Source organism: Thunnus maccoyii, chromosome 13, assembly GCF_910596095.1.
Source record: "Thunnus maccoyii chromosome 13, fThuMac1.1, whole genome shotgun sequence".
Classification (NCBI taxonomy): Eukaryota; Metazoa; Chordata; class Actinopteri; order Scombriformes; family Scombridae; genus Thunnus; species Thunnus maccoyii.
This window is the reverse complement of record NC_056545.1, coordinates 13081652-13099908: the sequence shown is the minus strand read 5'-3', so window position 1 is coordinate 13099908 and position 18257 is coordinate 13081652. Positions and strand designations below refer to the sequence as shown.

The following is an 18257-nucleotide window of genomic DNA, read 5'->3' as shown; positions in this document are numbered from 1 at the left end:
AAGCTAATGTACTGGATGAATTGATCATATATCCATATGTGCATGATTGCCAGCAAGTGTGTGTATAGAACAGTCTGTAGTGCCCAATCCTTTTACCTTTGGAGAGGCAAAGGGGCTGCACTCATCTTTTCCTGTGTTGTCTAGGGGGAGGGGTGCTGTCGGAGTGGTTATGAGGCCCTGTCTGAGCACTGTACCTATGTGCTTAACAGCAATTTTAGGTATTTTGCCCCTTTGGTGTCCCTGGATGGGGTTCCAAAGAGGATGTGACGCTGCTGGAGGACTTAACTGCTCATGTGGGTAGAGACAGGGACACTTGGAGAGGGTAATTAGGGAGGAAGGGCCTGTCTGATCTGAACCTGGGTGGTCTCTTGTTATTGGATTTCTGTGCTTCCATAAGATACTTCATAAGTCTGTCAGGTACCAGTATATTTCTTGCCAAGAATGATATAACTTTGTAGTTGTATCATATCATGTGTCATCTATCATTATTATACAGTGCTGTGCAAATGTTTTAGGCACTTTCGATGTTTAGATTATTATCCATAATGCAGTACCATCAGGGAGGCCTCTGATCTGTCACAAATTTATTCTGCAGCATGACAATAACCGCAAACATACAACCAGCATCAAAAATAACAATTTTTATCAACAAGAAGAAGGAGTCCTGCATCAGATGATATGGCCCCCCACAGAGCCCTGATCTCAACATCATCGAGTCAGTCAGGGATTACACAAAGAGACAAAAACAACTGAGACAGCCTAAATCCACAGAAGAACTGTGGCAAGTTCTCCAAGATGCTTCTAACAACCTTAGGAGAATTAGCGCTATTTTAAAGGAAAAGCGTGGTGATTTAGGTTTTTTCTCTTTACTATACTTTGTATGAAGTTAATTGATAAATAAAAACAATTTATAGTATTCTTTCTGTAAGCATGCTCACTTAGTACAGTACCTGTTGTCTGGTGGACAAGGTTGGCCTCAAAGAGATTCTCGCAAACACTTAAGGAATTCCTGAACCCAGTTGATGCACACTTATTGGAAAAGCCCTCTCAAAGAGATGCTAAAAGGCTCTAATGGGACAGTTCTAATGCACTAACAGACTAAGTTGATATTGTTTTAAATTAAAAAGGGACTAGGAGGTATGTTCCCCCTTTTTTGGAAAGGGGGAACCACACTGTTTAGACATCACGGTGCTTGAAAAGAAGCTTGACCAGTTGTAAAACCTTTGAGTGAGGGGGAGCATTGCAAAGTCTGTCCTGTCCATGGAACAATGGAGCGGCTCATTACTACTTATCAAAAGACTGAAATCAATGATACAAGACTGCATATTTAAGGAGCTCGTAGTGATTGTATTGAAAGGAGGCAGCTGAGGTGATTCAGGCATCTGATCAGGATGCCTCCTGACCCCTGTGGAGGTAGTCTGGGGACATGCAACTGGGGCAGACCCACAACATGCTGGAGGGATTATTTGTCACCTGACTTGGGAACAACTCAAGAACCTCCAGGGGTCCCTGGAGGAGGTGTCTGGGGTGGGCATCTTACCTATTTGTCACTTACTTGACCCATATTCAGACAAGCAATTGATTATGGATGGATGGATGAAAGTGAACACAGAGATAACATATAGTTGTAATATTTTTGTCACTGGTGATACATTCTCCCAGTGTCTTGACATCCAATCTAATGTTTCCACCTATTAAACAATGTAATGATTTGGAGTGAATGTATTCTTTATGTATACATTATTGTAAAAAGCCTTTATATATTCAAACATTTTCTGTATGTCAAAGCATATAGGCAATGTACTTTTGCAGTATGTTAAAGCCTGTGTCTTGTCTGTTTTCCCCCTCAGCTATGTGCTTGGTTGAGTCACTGGGACCTGGGGGGACTGGACAGCCAGTGGAGGCGATGTCTAAGGCACGCGACCATGGGCCTTCAGCCCTTTGGGTAGAGAGAAATCCAGTTTTCTCGACTAGACAGGTCTGAAGCTGGAGCGACATCGCCTCAGGGAGCCCAGGCAGGGACGGTCACGTGGAGGGAGGTAATGTCAAGGGCAGTGTGGTGGAGAAGTGTGCTGTCAGAGTATAGTTGTGGATGTACATACACAGCAACACCTCTCAAGTGGAAATATGCAGATACATACATTGCACATCAACAAAATAATGTGTCTCACTGAAAGGGTTAGCTTGTGTTTATAAATAGAGTTTTAGCTACTTGATGGTAAGCTTTGTTGAAAAGCATACATATACAGAAAATATTGTGTACATATCTCTCTATAGTATACACAAAAAAGGACAAAATCAAATTCAACCTCCATTTCACACTCTGAGGATGGCTCACCATGTAAGCAACTGATGCATCTGTCTTAGTACGTTCTCTATATTGACAGAGTTTTGAGGCTATGCTTAGCCGGTGCTGTTTTATGAAATTGTTGAAAGCAAGACTACAACACAGTCACGACAGTGCTCAGTGGTTTACATTTTATAAGTTCAAACAAACCCTTTGTATGACCATCCTCTGAACCAAGCCTAGACCTGATAGATCAGCCCATCTACTCAGCTGATGGATTAGAAAAGGCAGCTGCCGAAGGTGAGATAAGCCGTAGAATGTGTTTGTGTGTGTGTGTGTTTGCTTGCAGTGAATGTAGTGTAAAAGTAAATGTGTGGCTTAAAGTGTAAATAATTTAATTAAATACTCCTCAACTGGTAGATGAATTTAAATCTGCATAAAAAAAAAAAGATGTTTAATGTGGTTAAAGCAGAAACGTTGGTAAAGCAGTCTGCATTCATCTATAAATGATGAGTGATTTTTAAATTATCTGCTGTCCATAGCTGATTTATTCTGAATGAAAACCTTGTCCTTCAGTTCATTAAATCCCTGCTGCCATGTAACGACATATAAATTAATATATTTACAGTCTAAGATTTGAGAAGTGACATTATGCAAGGCCCTTCACTCTGTTTCCCTGTTTCCTGAATCACATGCGAAAAACCCCAGGCTGCTATAAAAAAAAAATCAAACACACCTTTACACACATCAGACTGGTGGGTTATAACTTTGTATTCTGCCTGCGGGAAACATCGGATTAACAAGGCTCATCGATCCTGTGCGTCATTTTTCAGAAAAAGTGGCGTTTTAATGTTTTGTTCTTGAAATGCATTACAGCACAAACGCTGCTGTCAAATCAATTACAATATGATGTGTTCATCTAGGAAATGAGATAGCATCAGAATGATGCGATCGTATATGCCTAAACTGCTTCACAAACATTTTTGTTTTTTATTTCTATCATTATTGTACTATAATAAACTGTAAAAAAAAATAACACACAATATGCCTCTGGCTGCAGATTTGTGGTGCTGTGTATTCACATTGCAACACTCTGCAACTATTCTGTATCTCTGCATGGTAACAGTGTGGTTTAAGTTAGGGAAAGATTATGGTTATGGCTAATAAACTATAGTTAAGGTATGGCTAGGGGTAGGCATCTAAAACACTTGGTTAATGCAAATGCATGATGATCCTGTATTGGTACTGAACGTTAGCACCAGATGTGGTCTTAATTTTTAGGGATACTGGGCTGAAAAGGAAAGCATGAGAGAAGGTTAACCTTGGTCAGTCCTACTCCTGGCACAGAGTACTTGCTTATAGTTGTCCCATGTACTGAAATGAGAGAAAACAAATCAACAGCATTACATTAAGCTGTGGAGAGACTATTTATACCCTATTTAGTGATTTAGATGTTAAAATGGGTGTAAGTTTTTCATTTAGCAAATTCACAGCATTCACAGATAAACCATCCAAGCATCACATTTTCTGTAAATTGGCTGTAAATCCACACAGTCCTAGAGGACTAATTTTAATAAGGTTAGGGTTCCATATTTTTTATTGTGTCTGTGAAGAACATCCTCATCACCATTTCTGTTTGTTTTTTATATTTGTGTGTGTGTGTGTGTGTGTGTGTGTGTGTGTGTGTGTGTTGTAGGATATATAAACAGCTCTCAAACGTCTCACTGTCACAGCACGTTTGACTCTCTCCAACAATTTATAACCTAGTACAAGGTGATGTGGTTGTGTTGCGGGGAGGAAATGTGTATAACATCGTGTCACTCCTGTCTGCACGCTCCATCAATCCTGTCAAAGCTCATTGCCACAGTTCATCTTGAAACCAAACTGTGAAACAGGCCTGGTAATGGTATTGGCTTGACTTATCAGGCTTTGATTATGTCTGATAGTCACTCAATGCTGCGCAAACAATGATGTGAGGGGCCTGGCCCTCATGCTCCCCTCAGTCTTTTTTCATTACTCATAAATATCAATGACACATATTTAGTAAGGACACAAAAACATGATGCTGCATCACAGAAAATCAAAATGTGAGGATACCTGGAAGACCAGAGAGTGTAGATGAGAGTAGACTGAGGGCAACTGTGTAAAGTGTAGATAATTTGAAATCACAAGCAAAATTCTTAAATCTTTTATCATGGCTTTAAAACTAATATTTTTTTATAGGGAATGCAAAGTAGTTTCTAAATAAGGAATGCCTTATCTGGGGAGTTACCCAAAGCAACAGAGTGTTCTAATTTCACAGATTTAGTCACAGTGAAGAAGTCAGTCAGTGTGAGAGATTTAAACATCTCTACACCTGCAGCATTTTCTCCCTGCAGGGCGAGCATGCTAATAAGGAAGAGAGTAGATGCATGTGGTCCATGGGACTCTGAGGGGTAGTAGGAAAGTGGAATTATTCACAACAAAGGAAGGTGAATAACTTTTAGTTTCCCAGTATGGCTAATAATCTTGTGAGAGTGATAGCATAAGTGACTTCTGACAGGACTGTTGTGGGTCATAATGCCACTTCATAACTTCTTTAATGCCCAATGTATTTTTATGTCTCTCTCTTAATGACTCCTGCTTCTCACCCCTGCTAGTCGTTCTGAGTCGCCTTTTTTTAACAAAAAGCTTCTTCTTCTTCTTCTCCTTCTTCTTCTCCTTCTTCTCCTTCTTCTTCTTCTCCTTCTTCTCCTTCTTCTTCTTCTTCTTATTCTTAGATTTCAAAGTTTCAAACTGTTGATTAACTCAACTGGTGATGCCCTTCAACATAGGTCCTTCTCGTGGCAACCTAAATTCTAGCTCATATGGAGAAAAAACTCTAATTTGTAGGGCTGAACGATGAATCCTAATGTTTTTTTTCCTTCACACAATGTCAAACTATTTCCACCTTTGCTTCCAACAGACAGGAGTCATAATTTGGTCAAAAAATCGGTCAGCCCTACTACTGAGCCATACTGCACCTGCCACTGAGCTGCCGCTATTGCCGTGATATAAATAAACATGGATGAATACCATGAAATCCCATTTGAAGTTGGTCAAAACCAGCCAACCATTCATCTATAATATATGTTATAATCTGAAATCAAATGTGCATGTTTCCCAGCCTCCTGCTCCCCAGTGTTCTCCTGTGTGCAACACCTGAGGCTTCCTTGAAAGAACTGAGACCTTAAAATAACTTGTTTTATATAGGAAATGTTGAAGACTTCAGCCCCAGCAACAACTCAACAACTTCACCTCCACCTCATACCTCAGATATGATGAATCTTTAATAATCCTCGAGGGGAAACTTGCTCACCTGTATCAGCAAATAGCAACAGAATACAGCAACAAAGAGTAGAATAAAAACAGAAAAAGATAGAAGGAGGAGAAGGATGGAAAACTTTTTGATCTTACTTTCTAAAAAAAGTTTGGAGAAGAGCACTAGTACCATTCCAAAATACTGCTGTACTGTGTGCTTAAGAAAATATGTATTGCAAAGTAGTTTGTTTATACTGTACATTGCTTGTGTTCCAGTTTGGATAAGGTGAGGGTTGTTTGGGAAGAGACATAGTGCTGTCTTGTGACTGCTGGCAAAAGTGTGATTTAAGCTGCAAGTTGCACCTTGGAGGGCTCAGAAGAAGGTGATAACTTTAGAGGGTGAAGGATATATTTCAGCTCAGGATGCAGTACAGTCCTTGTTCTCACCTCTGCCACTGCCTGTGGGGTGTCTAAGCTCAGCCCAACAACAGATTCAGAGTTTTGCACTACTCTGGTAGCCCTGTGTGCCTCACAAACCTGATGCTGGCTCCCCAGCACACCAACACAAAAAAGATTAGCCATTACAAATTGGTAGAACAAAGGGCCTCTTCCTCTTGACGTGGTGTGCAAGTGGTATATCGATCCAGATTTATCCTCTTGGCCTTAGGTGACCTACTGTATATGGCATTGTATTGCATTTCAGCTGTTGTGTGTTTTTCACCAGCATCTAATGTGTAAATGTTCTGCTTTAAAGTAAGATACTGGCTGATGCCATTTTAGACTAGAGAGAAGCTATGACTTGTCTTTCTACAGGTCTGTTTTTTTTATTGAGAAATATTGTATAATAGTCTAATACTGGAAACATCACTAATATTTGATATTTGATGTGGTGAATAAAAAACAAGCAAAAAAAACGTGTATGTTCAGTTAATTAAAATCTACCGAGCACTGGAGGGACATGGAGAGAAAAAAAAAAATATGGAGGCCACGTTGCACTACATCGAGTGCTCAAAATGCCATTGTGTGCACACAAGATACAATTTGTTCCCACGTTTTGATTAATTCGTGCACACAAGATAGTACAATTAGTTCCCATGTTTTGGTTAATTTGTGTGCAAGAGATAAGTGTATATACAGAGAGCCAGCACAACAGACCAGCCTTTCTCCTTGAAGCATGAAGTGCAGTGCACCTCCTTCAACTATCGGGTGTCAGACTGTGGCTGCCCACTGCTCCTAAATAGTTAGGATGGGTATATAGTATAACAATATAATAGGATGGGTAAGGATAGGATGCAGAGTGTAAATTCCTGGTATGTAAAATGTACTCGGAAAATAATGAGATTCTGATGCTAACGGGATGGTGAATGGATTTCTGTCAAGTGTCAACTGCTAAGAGACAGAGACGTTACTGAGGGGTTGCATAAAGGGTCAGTATAAAATAAATAAGGAATGTTTTCAATTGTGAATCATACAAAGCTACTCTAGTGGAAATTTAGATCTGGAAATGAGCATAATAGGTCCTCTATAATGTCTCATCAGCCACAGTACATACATGAACATTTGATATTATACAGTGTATCTCCAGCCTTCACAATAGCACTTTATATAGATCTTTTTTGTGTATTTTTTTTTCCTGGTATCTAAAATAATATAAATCTATTAATCAAACCTAAACTTCAAAACATTTCCAAAGCTTCAGGAAGGTCAGATGAAACGCACAGGGTAACTTAACTGAAGGGCTGCGGGATGCCTACAGTGTGCAGCTTTAAACATCAAGGGTCATTGAGCTTAAGTTGCCCATAAAACCTGTGCTTTATGGTGCTTTAACTTCCTGTTAAATGTACCTTGTCTACAAAGTCATTGTCATTGTGCAAGGCTGTCATACTGTGTGAAATCTTAGCTCTTAACATATAAAAGAGAAGAGGATATAAGACTCTATGTGGGTCAGATTTGTGCTCAGCAAATGGTGAAAAAGAAAATCATGGTGCCAGTTCTTATGCTCAAATGCATTACATTTGTAATGCACTTTTAGCAAACAACATCAGCTGCTGCACTCTCCAGGTAATTTCAGTGGCATTGTAAAGGTACAAGTGCTTTCAATGCGAATTGTTTTTCTTTACTCTGAGTCACCAGAGGTTCAATTAGCAGCTAAAAATAAAGGGCTTTGCAAACCTGAAAACACCACAAGCATTCTCTTTGAACTTAGAACAACAAGATGGTATTTAAGGCTATATATTTGACTGTCAGGTTTCCCAGCCTATCACAGTCAGCCCAAGTGGTTCCCTCTTGCTCACAGCTCCACAGGCTCCTTTCTCCTCCCATTTCACAAAATTTGGATTGCAGTAATTTAATAACTGGTAAAATCACTGTGGATAACACTCAAATCAAAGCTTCACAATGTCTCCTCAGAAACCTTGGGGTTTTTCTGCAATGTTTCTCAATGTGTATGATCATGTAACCGTGTCTCCTACTGATTACTGTATGTACATATTTAACTATTCTGCATTAGTGATTTATGTTCAGTGGTAGTCAGTAATGATTTATGTTCAGTGTCGGAAGTCGTGTGATAATCATATTCCAAAGGTTCTTAGTATAAAATAATATGGAAAAAATATGTAGAAGAAATGGAGATTAGGCAAATTACAGATGACAAGGTCCAACCTACTGGTTACTATGTTAAAAATGATAAGCAATGAAACAAAAATGTGCAGAAAGGTGCACGTACATTACAACATGACAGTATTAAGAGGGAAATGGTGAACGGACATGTAAGCAGATGCAGCAGCTTTACTTGTGCAACATTTTTATTTAACCATGACCCAGTCTTCCCTTAATCAGTAGCTGCAAAAGCTCAAATATGTTAAATTAATGCTAATTACATCATTATAATATATCAGGTTGACAATGCTAATGCTGCCTAACTTCAGCGCTTCACTAACAATATGTTCACATTCATTTTAACTGGTTGATTGCTTACATTTTCACAGCATACTAACAACAAATGCCTCATCATCTCTACTTTTTTTTCAAAAATTAGAGGGCATGAGGCTTTGACTTTACCTGAATCATATGTTGTTTGCTCTACACAGTATGCTGTATGAGTAACCAAATGAAAAAAATACCATTTAATATTTTGCAAATGATATATTTGCAGTATGAACATACTGTCTGATATGCCAAGGGAAAAACATAATCTATTCAGCAATATGTGTCCCACAAAACATATTTTCATTGACCCAAATAACTGCATATGGAGCATAATTTACTGGAAATATGGTTGTGGTCATGACCTAACAACAATAAATAAATAAAAAACAGTATTTATCTTTTTTATAGAAGAGGAACATAATGAAAATAGTTATCGTTTGGATCAGTAATCATTAATCACTGTAAAAAATCCTGTGCTATTTTGGACCAGACTGCAGACAGTTGCAGCTGTAAAGAGTAGAGCTGGGTGGTAATATAAAAACAAGAATGTCAGAGGTTTCTACAGGCATTAGTCTTTCTGCTAATTACTGAAGTAAAAAAAAAAAAAAATCAAATCTCCTCTTTTTTTGTCTTTACTTACGCTTGTTCTCTTTGGCCTTTTGAAGTTGGGGATATTAAACATCATTATGAGATGCGGGACTTTAATGATTTTACAGTGGTTTCTCATTGGATAAATTCAATTTATCCACTGAGAAACTTCCACATATGGGACTTCAGAAGTAAACAAATAAAATTAAAGTTTTATCCCTTTTAGTAGTGTCAGAAATTACAAAAATGGATGTTTGTGTGTGTGAGTGTGTCTTTGTGGTCCAGTCATCTTGTGGGGACTCACCTCCCTTACAAAAAGCAAGTCCCCTTACCATAAATCATTAATTTTAGGGTTAAGACTTGTTTAAAGTTAAGGTAAGTTTAGGGTTATATTATGGTTAAGGTAAGGGTTCGGGTTAGGCATGTGGTGGTTATGGTTAAGGTTAGGATAACTCTCCAGGAAGTGAATGTAAGTCAGTGTAATGCCTTCTGAAGTGATGGAAACATGACTGCGTGCGTGTGCGTGTGTGTGTGTGTGTGTGCGCATGCATGTACATACTCGGTAGTATCTGTGCATTTATGATCCTATTCACCATCTGCCTGCGATGATTGTGGATTGGTGTATCTTGACAGTAAGCTCTGGTAATTAATCCCTGTTTATACAGAATGTCTTGGCTAAAGGAAGAAGTTATGCAACCATCCCTCTGTTACCCTGCTCACACTTACTGAGCCCAAGCAGATTACATTTGAGCTGTTAATGAGGGGTGCAGAAAACCAGTCAGAAACATGCATGCACAGTTAAATACATGTCACAAACATAGGCGGGAAACATCAGTAAAACTCCAGTTGGAAAATACCTGGCATCACATACACAGATGGCGGTGGTCACACCCACCAACCTTCAGTGCCAGCGCAGGGGGCATAGTCAAAATTAATGTTAAAGGTCAAATTATTTTATGGCTGACATTTTACAGCGTGCATCATTGATTGAACAGTTCAAAAGTCCTTATATGTCATCTCTAATGAAGTCTGTAGTATATTGATATAACAGGATATCTTCAGTATTATGAGTTTTTAAACATTTCTTTTAAAAAGAAGTCACTATCAAAGGCATCATCAAAGTACTCGGTGGCTACAGTTTATTGATAGGTGTGACGGAATCAATGGTGATAACTGCCTAGTGAGATTTTGTATGTAAAATTCACTATTAAATGGATCTACAGAAGTCGTACAGCGAGATCACATCAAATGAAAGTTAGCTGGCTGAGCTACTGTATTTGTCCCTTTCCTTGAACTCCCCTTTAAATATTCCATATGCCTCTTGAATCAACAGTCTACTCATCCATGTTTTGTTAGTATATGTCTGAAATCCTTCTGCAATCTCCTTACAGAGCATACTGTATATCTACTGTGGGTTAACGACACGTTACCCTTACTTGTCACGCATGTGCTCATATAGGATTTTGTTTGCTTAGGTTTGGTATAATCTGTTTGAAATAGTGTGTGAGAGAATGATTCATTAAATACATGTACTGTCCGAAACTGCAATTATGTGTAAAGAGTAATTAGCAAGATGGCAGTGTTGCTGGGTTCAAACTATATGCCTCTGCAAGTTATGAATTTATGTGACAATGTATAATGTTTGATCACACAGTTATCCACTGTGGGGGGCTCCAAATGAATTTCAAGCGGAATTGAATCAATACACATCACATGACGGTGATGATTGATTCAAAATAAACTATAGTGGCTGTTTTCATGGTAATGAAGGAGTGTGTCACCCAGTGTAACTGTGTGGCTCACTGATGTGTTTTTAGCCATGCTAGCAGCCTGGCTCTTGGGATGGCAGTGTCTGTCTCACAGTCGAGCCGTCCATCTCTTTGATCCAGACTGAATTGATTACTATGCAATTTTGTACAGACATTCATGGCTTCCGGATAATGAATCCGTCTGACTTTGATGATCCCCTGACTTTTCCTCCAGCGCCACCATCAGGTTGACATTTTAGCTTTTTAGTGAAATGTCTCAACAACTATTTGATTGACTGCTGTGATAATTTGTTTGGAAGGTGTGGCCTCTTTTTGTTCAATATTTCAGAAGGGGTAACTTTCAACATAACCCAGATTAAGAAATTCACAGGCACATGTTGTCCTTTCTCTCCTCTCTAAAATGTCATTTTAGTGACTGGACTAATTAATTTACAAAAATTAAAAATGCGTCACCGTCTGCTCACACTTAATTTGTTTTCAGAATATATTTGACTTTCCTTTAGTTTACAGTTTTGTGATCATTTTCAACAATCTGTACACGATATTACTGTTTTATAATATGAGCCAGTATATTAATATTTTGGATATTTCATTTCACATTGCGATGAGATCATGGAGGTGAAGCCCTAAAAAGTGAGCCATGTGTGGACTGCATTATTCATGCAGGACTCCCTGCACTCCCAGCTTTGCACTCGCTGAAGAGCTTGTACCTCAGCTGATGAAAGGGCTAGCTATGATGGCACGGTGCTGTGGAACATTGCAGACGGTTGTGTAATAATCAGAGGGATTCACTGGCTGTCCTTTGCAGCTGCCACCCTGCCCAGTGGAGGGAGACGTGCCAGTACAGGGGTCCATCAGCCAACTGCTGCTCTGTTTTAAGTGCACTTTTCTGGAAGGAAAGAGTCACTGAACAAGACTAGAACAGGATGTGCTATTCCTATAATAAAAAAAACCTATTAAATGAAAATATGCTTCTGGTAGAGTTATGTCATGCTTAAACTAATGTCCTTAGCTGTTTCCCAAAAGCAGGTTAGCACTGAAATGACCTTTGTTTATATCAGACAAATCTGTGACACATGGTGTGCAATCATGCCTCAAAATTTTGCACTAAAAGTACACAGCACTGCAGGTGCAACATACTTTTTTCATATTAAAATCCTAACACAAATAACATTTACCATCTGCACCTTCAAAACCTGTGGTGGCTGTAGGGACGTTGGTTACTTCAGCTTCAGGAAAGATGTTTCAATGTTGACAGCTCATAAAGATGAGTGAAAAGTGCTTGGACGGCATCTACAAGAGGAACGAATTGTACAGTTGTAATTTCTAACATGTAATTAAAGTGAGTATGACTCGTGAAGAACCATTCTTTGCCTGACAATAAGTTAAAATATTCTGTCCATGCCAGGACTGCTACTTGGTTCATTGTCTATTGTATGTTTTAATTGGATTAGATTTAATTAGATAACCAGATCAAATTAATTTATCTGTACTGGTACGTACTGTTCTGGGTGTAGTGGAGGGTAAACCAAGCTATTATTTGCCACCTTTCCATTCACAGCATAATTAATCTGCACACTATTTAGCCTTTAGTAAGTGAGTTTTCTATTCATTACTACATTGTGGTGCTTAAACAATGATTGTAGCTCTGATATTATAACTTCTAAACATATAACTTCTGACATCTTCTATTTGCATCAACCTCTCGTTTTCATCATACACATTCACTGGGGTAGACTCTTGACAGGATGACATCAACCTCAGTCAATAGCTTGACTCTGATATTCCTGTTCACTGCTGTGTAGGTTCATAAAATAATGGAAACCAATTCACAGTTGCATGGCAACAAAGGGTTAGTTTGTTAATATTAAGACTGCCTGCCACACTCTCTCCATTAGCTGAAAGAATGGCCATGAAATGTGGAGCCTAATTGTAATTTATAGCCATATAGTCCGTCACCTCTAGCAGGTTTTACCTCATAAACTCTGATGTTTTTAGTGAAACTCTGCAGGGGAATTACTGCTGTTGGACAGTCTGAGCTCCTGACAAGATGTCAAAGTGGACATATTTTACCCATAGACCATCTCATTACCACACACATCCACCTCACACCCTCCCAATTTTCTTTGGTAGTTAGTTTGAAGTTTTCTAAGTGCGTTATGCCACATGTAGTCATTCTGTAGAAATAAAAAAATAGAATGCCACTGAAATATTACTAATGCAAGTACCAACAATAAATAATAATAATGAACCTACAGTATACACACTGATAAATGCAACCATTTTATTGTAAAATTCAACAGCTATGTGCAATTCCCTTATGAAAAGGATTTTTCCAGTACATGTATAGTATATTATGCAGACCTTAACAGAATTGATCAGTGCCCCTTTTATACAATACTCAAGAAATATACATAGATGGCAAACAACTAACATACTGTATGTATGAGAATCATATGAAATTTATTTTGTTCTTTGATACCCTTTACGGAGCTCTGCAATTCCAGTGCGTGTTATTTTCTCTTCTGCAGGTTGACAAAATACATAACAATAGAAAATATCTACATGTGCTGTTCACATATGTCTCATTTGTGGGTCCCAAAATAAATAAAATCACTTTGTCAAAAATAAGTACAATGAACTAAAAGCCCATGTAAATGCAAGCAAAGGACTGAGGCCAGATGAAACAATGTTCAAATTAGTCCCAATTCTTCAAAACATTCACCATGCACGCTACTGAATATAAACACGCTTCAGTACCTCCCCCACACCTTTATATCTCTGCATTTACAGTGGAGTGCGCAACAAATGTAAAAACAAATAATATACAGTCTTTAACCTCATGAAAAAAGTTTTTCTGCACCACTGTTCAAACACAAGACATGCTGGTTTATCAGGATGATGGGTTTGTGTGAATCAGAACTGTCTTCCAGTTCACCCTGATACAATAATTAGTTTTTAGCAGTCTTGTCTACATATGAAGACACACACAAGCACAAATTACATTGCTTGCTATGCTTGGTCAAACATAATTGTCCTCATGCTTTTGGTTCTGTATCGTTTGAAATTTGAATTTGAAAAAAAAACCCAACAACAAACAAACAAAAAAACCCCAATAACAACTAAAAAACACGTCTCCAGAGCACCTGCATATCCATGTCTGGGGGAAGATCAGTGTGGAAAACATTGGCTGTATAGAATTTTCTTCAAGAAAACACTCACACACACTTTAAGTTTTCTTCCACAAAGCAGCATAAATGGATTCACAAATGATATTATAGTTTGATATTCTCTATTGCATGTGTGTCAAGTTTGGCACTTTATAAGATGTAATCACTCTGTTTACACTTCTTTAAAACTACGAAACACTGATGATGACCAGTCTACGTTGCTATTGACACACATACGTCCTTGAAGATGTGAGAGGGTTATGTGCACACTGAAGACAGGTTTAGACTACTAAGTGGCAGCTTCGGAACACAACAGGACCACCATTAAAATACAGAAGGGAAAGAACTCCAGGAAATATGAGATAATGTGGTAAATGCATATGTTAGTATCATAACTGATGCTTTATTAATCATGGCAAATATCAAGACCAATGAAAATCATTGTGGTGGTGGAAAAAAGTGGAAATAATTAATAGTCACTTAGACAAGCAAATGTTCTTCTTCTGGTGGCTCGGGAACGCTTTTTTGTGTTTTTTTTTTTTGTTGTTTTTTTTTTCCGCCCCTGAAAATATTTGTCTACTACTCAGAAGCTGCACAACAGATAATGTTGCAACTCACTAATTTAACAGATAAAACAGTTTGACAGGCCTTTGTGAGAGTAGTGTACATCGATCACAACATAGAAAACACAAGATAAATAAGCTCAAGCTCCATTGACACATCGACCAAAAATGTATCTTTGATATAAATGACAGCATTCTGTTTTTCTTTTCAGGGGCTGTATGAACATAAAATACAGTTTCTTTCAATAAAATAAATAAATAAATACCATCAATGAATAAATAAATAAATAAATACCCCTTCCCCAGAAGTAGTCTACATGGTCAGTCCAGCATAATACAAGAAGTCTAATATACTCTATGTTGATATACTGTAACAATGCTGAAATTACAAAATATATACCCTTTTACAAAATCCCAAGGGCTTGACAAGTGTTTTCCTCCTTTTATAATTTATGTACATAAACAATGTGATTTACATCCTTTCCGTGACAGATTACAAATCATACTGACGTCTCCGTTTGTTGCTTACTGGCATCTATCAAAATTGATCTGTTAGGGGTTGTATTTCATGTGCGTTACATGTTATCATACATAACATTTACAATTCAGATGCTTTCGCTGTGTTCTTTGTTCTCTTCACACAATATTACGGCATTAAAAGCAAATGAAAGCAAAGAGAGAAAAAAAAATGAAAATAATGAATTTCTGCTCAGTCCAGTGAATCAGTTTCCACAATGTTTACATTCTCGACGTGTTTCTTCTCAAAGAGCAAGGGAGTGAGATGCTTGATAATAAGGCTTACACATCTGTTCTTGACAAAAGCAGATGTTTTCTTTTCACTTGGATGGAGCTCTTTTTTTTTTGTTTCGGTTTTCATCTGAGAAGAATGACACATACGGTAGAACAAACCTTGTTCTACTGCAGAGATTTCAAAACTCCCTTTAGCTGTCTGTATTCACATTTGCATTAAAGTGTAGATTACTTTGAACTTTTCTTTTTGATGGTAAAACTGAACCTCTGGTTACGAAGTTGCTGTTATCACTATGCTGATGTATAGATTAAAGGGCAACCAAATGATTATTTTTTATAAGAAAACCTAACGTGTTTTAGTACAGTGTTTCCTGTAAAAGCTTCCATAACCAAAATATAAGCAGTGTGTCATTATGTAAATGCACACTTTTAACAGTAAATGGAGCAGAGGATGAGAGGTCAGTGTTGTCTATACTGTAAGCTAATGGCTGCGAGGGAAATTATTAAAACAGTTGTCTGACCTGAAACTCTGAGCTGATCCACCCACTTGTATGCAAAGATGATTCCTCAACTTTAAAGGATAAACTGGGCACATTTTTATCATTTAATTTTCCAATTTTCCTATAAAAAAGTATAATTAAATCCTGAATGATAATCAACAGTGCTCATTTTTTTTTTGTTTCCATAGCCAACAATAGAAGACCATAAAACATGTTGATTTTTGGCCTGAAAGGTGCATGCAATAAATGTAAACCACTATGTAATAGTAAAATATATACAGTGTCTGTACAGTTGAGCATTGTCCATAAACAGCATCACCTCTCTCTCTGACCACACATGAAAAATGTGATGTTTAATTGTGCTAACACATTAGCTAAATAAATTAAAAATAAATTAGCATTATTACAATGAATTTCAATATCACTTTCTAACATTGCTCTATTAAAGTGCTTCAGATTTAGTGTTTTAGTATGTTAAGTGAAAAAAAGAAGTGGAAATAAATGATAAGACATAAATTATGTCATTCAGACTTTTCTGATAGGCATTTGATTTGATCTGAATTGCTTAAATTGTTAACTGTAGAAGGAAAGTACAGTATTTGTCTAAATATAAAGCATTGGTAAAGGTTCCATTCAGCAGAAATTAACAGGAAATTACAAATTAAAACAAACAAACTAAAAAAAAAACAGAACTTAGATTCTTGTTAATTGCTCACACAATTAATGTTTTCACAACACATTTATACACCTCTTCATGCCAGTTAAATGTAATGCTACAACATTTGCAATGTCTGTCAAAGTTAAATAAATTGACTAAAATCCAAACAGATCAAAACAAAGAAATGAAAGGAAAAGCTTTAAATCGAATCATTGGGTATTTCAGTGGGTCCCCTCTTTTAAAATGTCCCTTGCTGGCGCAGAGCATATGTAGAATGTAATGAGCTGTATGATAAGGCTGGATACATACCCGGGCCTAGAGATAGAGATATGACACCCAGTAGACCAGGTTGAAGAGACCAAATGCAGTGGGGAAGAAGATGCGTGCATACGAGTCTATCTTGGCGATGCGGATGTGCAACCTGCCGTGCCGCCAGGCTCCGGAGCGGCAGTCTTCGAAACAGCAGAAGAAGCTGGTGCAGTCCTTCCCGTCCAGACACTCGTAGCCGTACTCCTCGTCTCGCTCCTGCATGTGCGTGGCGTTGTTCATCTGAATGGCTGTGGCCGAGCGTGGGCGGATGTCTACCGTGGGTGTCTGCTTTTAACAGGACAAAATGACACAGTTAGCCACCAGAGCCCCAGAGTGCCATTATCAAGACCTCGCTAACATAACAGGGGATCTAATTTGAGCTGCCATTTTCTCTCTCCCACTTCATTTTTCGTCATTAGTCAGCGAAATGCAATTTGCACCTTCAACTTGCCAATGGACCCTTTTAATGTCAAGAAAATACAAATAGACCCATAACTACCTCCTGTGGTTGTAATTAGCGAGACTTCTAGTGACAAAGGGTCAGTCCTTGTGAAAACCCATGATGCAAATTACACCTTTGGGCTGGGGCATAGCTGGCGGCCGAGGCAATCATAATATTTTCAGTACAGTAGTCCATATCACTTTATCTGGCAGCTATATAAAGCTAGTGCTGGGCAATGCCACTCTATTTCTAACATTCAGATTATGCTACTGCTGCTGCACAACATTAGAAATGCTGTGAGAATGTTCTAGAGAATAGATGACTGTGCATCATTTGTATATAAGCACAGTTTAAAAAATCTTTTTAATGCCCAGTGACTCACAGAATGTCAGAATTTAGACCTGTACGGATGTTGTAAGCGTTTTTTTTTTTTTTTGTTTGTTTGTTTTCCTGAAATAAATGTATAAGATATGTTGTAACTGGCTTATGATGCATCATAAAGCTAAGCTTAGGGAGGAGCATCTGTTGGCAGATGTGCAGCTAACAGTTCTCCAGCCCACTCTTTCTGTCACTCTTTCTGTCACAAATTGGTTCAAATAAACCTCCGTTTCAAACTGTGCTCACCACTGGAGGGCACATGCCTTTCATTTTGTGAAGATTCCTAAAACAGGACACTGACATCAGTGAGTCTGTGGCCTTGTCATTCTAAAGGGAGACAATTAGTATTCAAATGGGCGGTTTTCATCAGTTTTTATCTGAAAATGCCATGCCACCTTTGCACAAATTGGAATTCCGGCTGTTTGGCAGATTAAATGCTTTCCCCCCCCTTTGGCAGAAATGGAAGGTTCCTTGACCTTGCTGATAAACTAAGGTGTCAAGCTCATCATTTAAAAAAGACACAGTGAGTCGAGCATACACCAAAGTTGAACTTCTAAGAATTTCACATCACTGCTTTCCCTCAAGAAAGTGCCAGTAGCTGTCATTTGGTTTGATTTTTGTTTTGTCTTTGTAACA

The 18257-nt window shown here is 38.1% G+C and overlaps 1 protein-coding gene and 1 long non-coding RNA gene across 7 annotated transcripts in view; one reads left to right on the top strand and one right to left on the bottom strand.

The window, feature by feature from the left end:
• LOC121909867 overlaps positions 1-18257 on the top strand; it is a 66082-nt gene that overhangs the window by 37352 nt on the left and 10473 nt on the right. For all 4 annotated transcript variants that reach the window (XR_006099536.1, XR_006099538.1, XR_006099539.1 and 1 more), the window contains one exon: positions 1851-2039. This is a non-coding gene — a long non-coding RNA (uncharacterized LOC121909867). The remainder of the gene's footprint in view (positions 1-1850; positions 2040-18257) is intronic.
• Positions 11350-18257, bottom strand: part of gabrg2 (gamma-aminobutyric acid type A receptor subunit gamma2) — a 57983-nt gene continuing 51075 nt past the window's right edge. The window contains exons 9-10 of one of the 3 annotated variants that reach the window (XM_042430671.1): positions 16802-17089; positions 11350-12144 (exon numbers count right to left, since the gene is read on the bottom strand). In XM_042430671.1, coding sequence (XP_042286605.1) covers positions 16808-17089 — 282 coding nt within the window. In that variant the 3' untranslated portion in view covers positions 11350-12144; positions 16802-16807. Of the gene's footprint in view, positions 12145-13070; positions 17090-18257 lie in introns of those variants that run through there. The other 2 variants (XM_042430670.1, XM_042430672.1) reach the window with 2 other exon arrangements.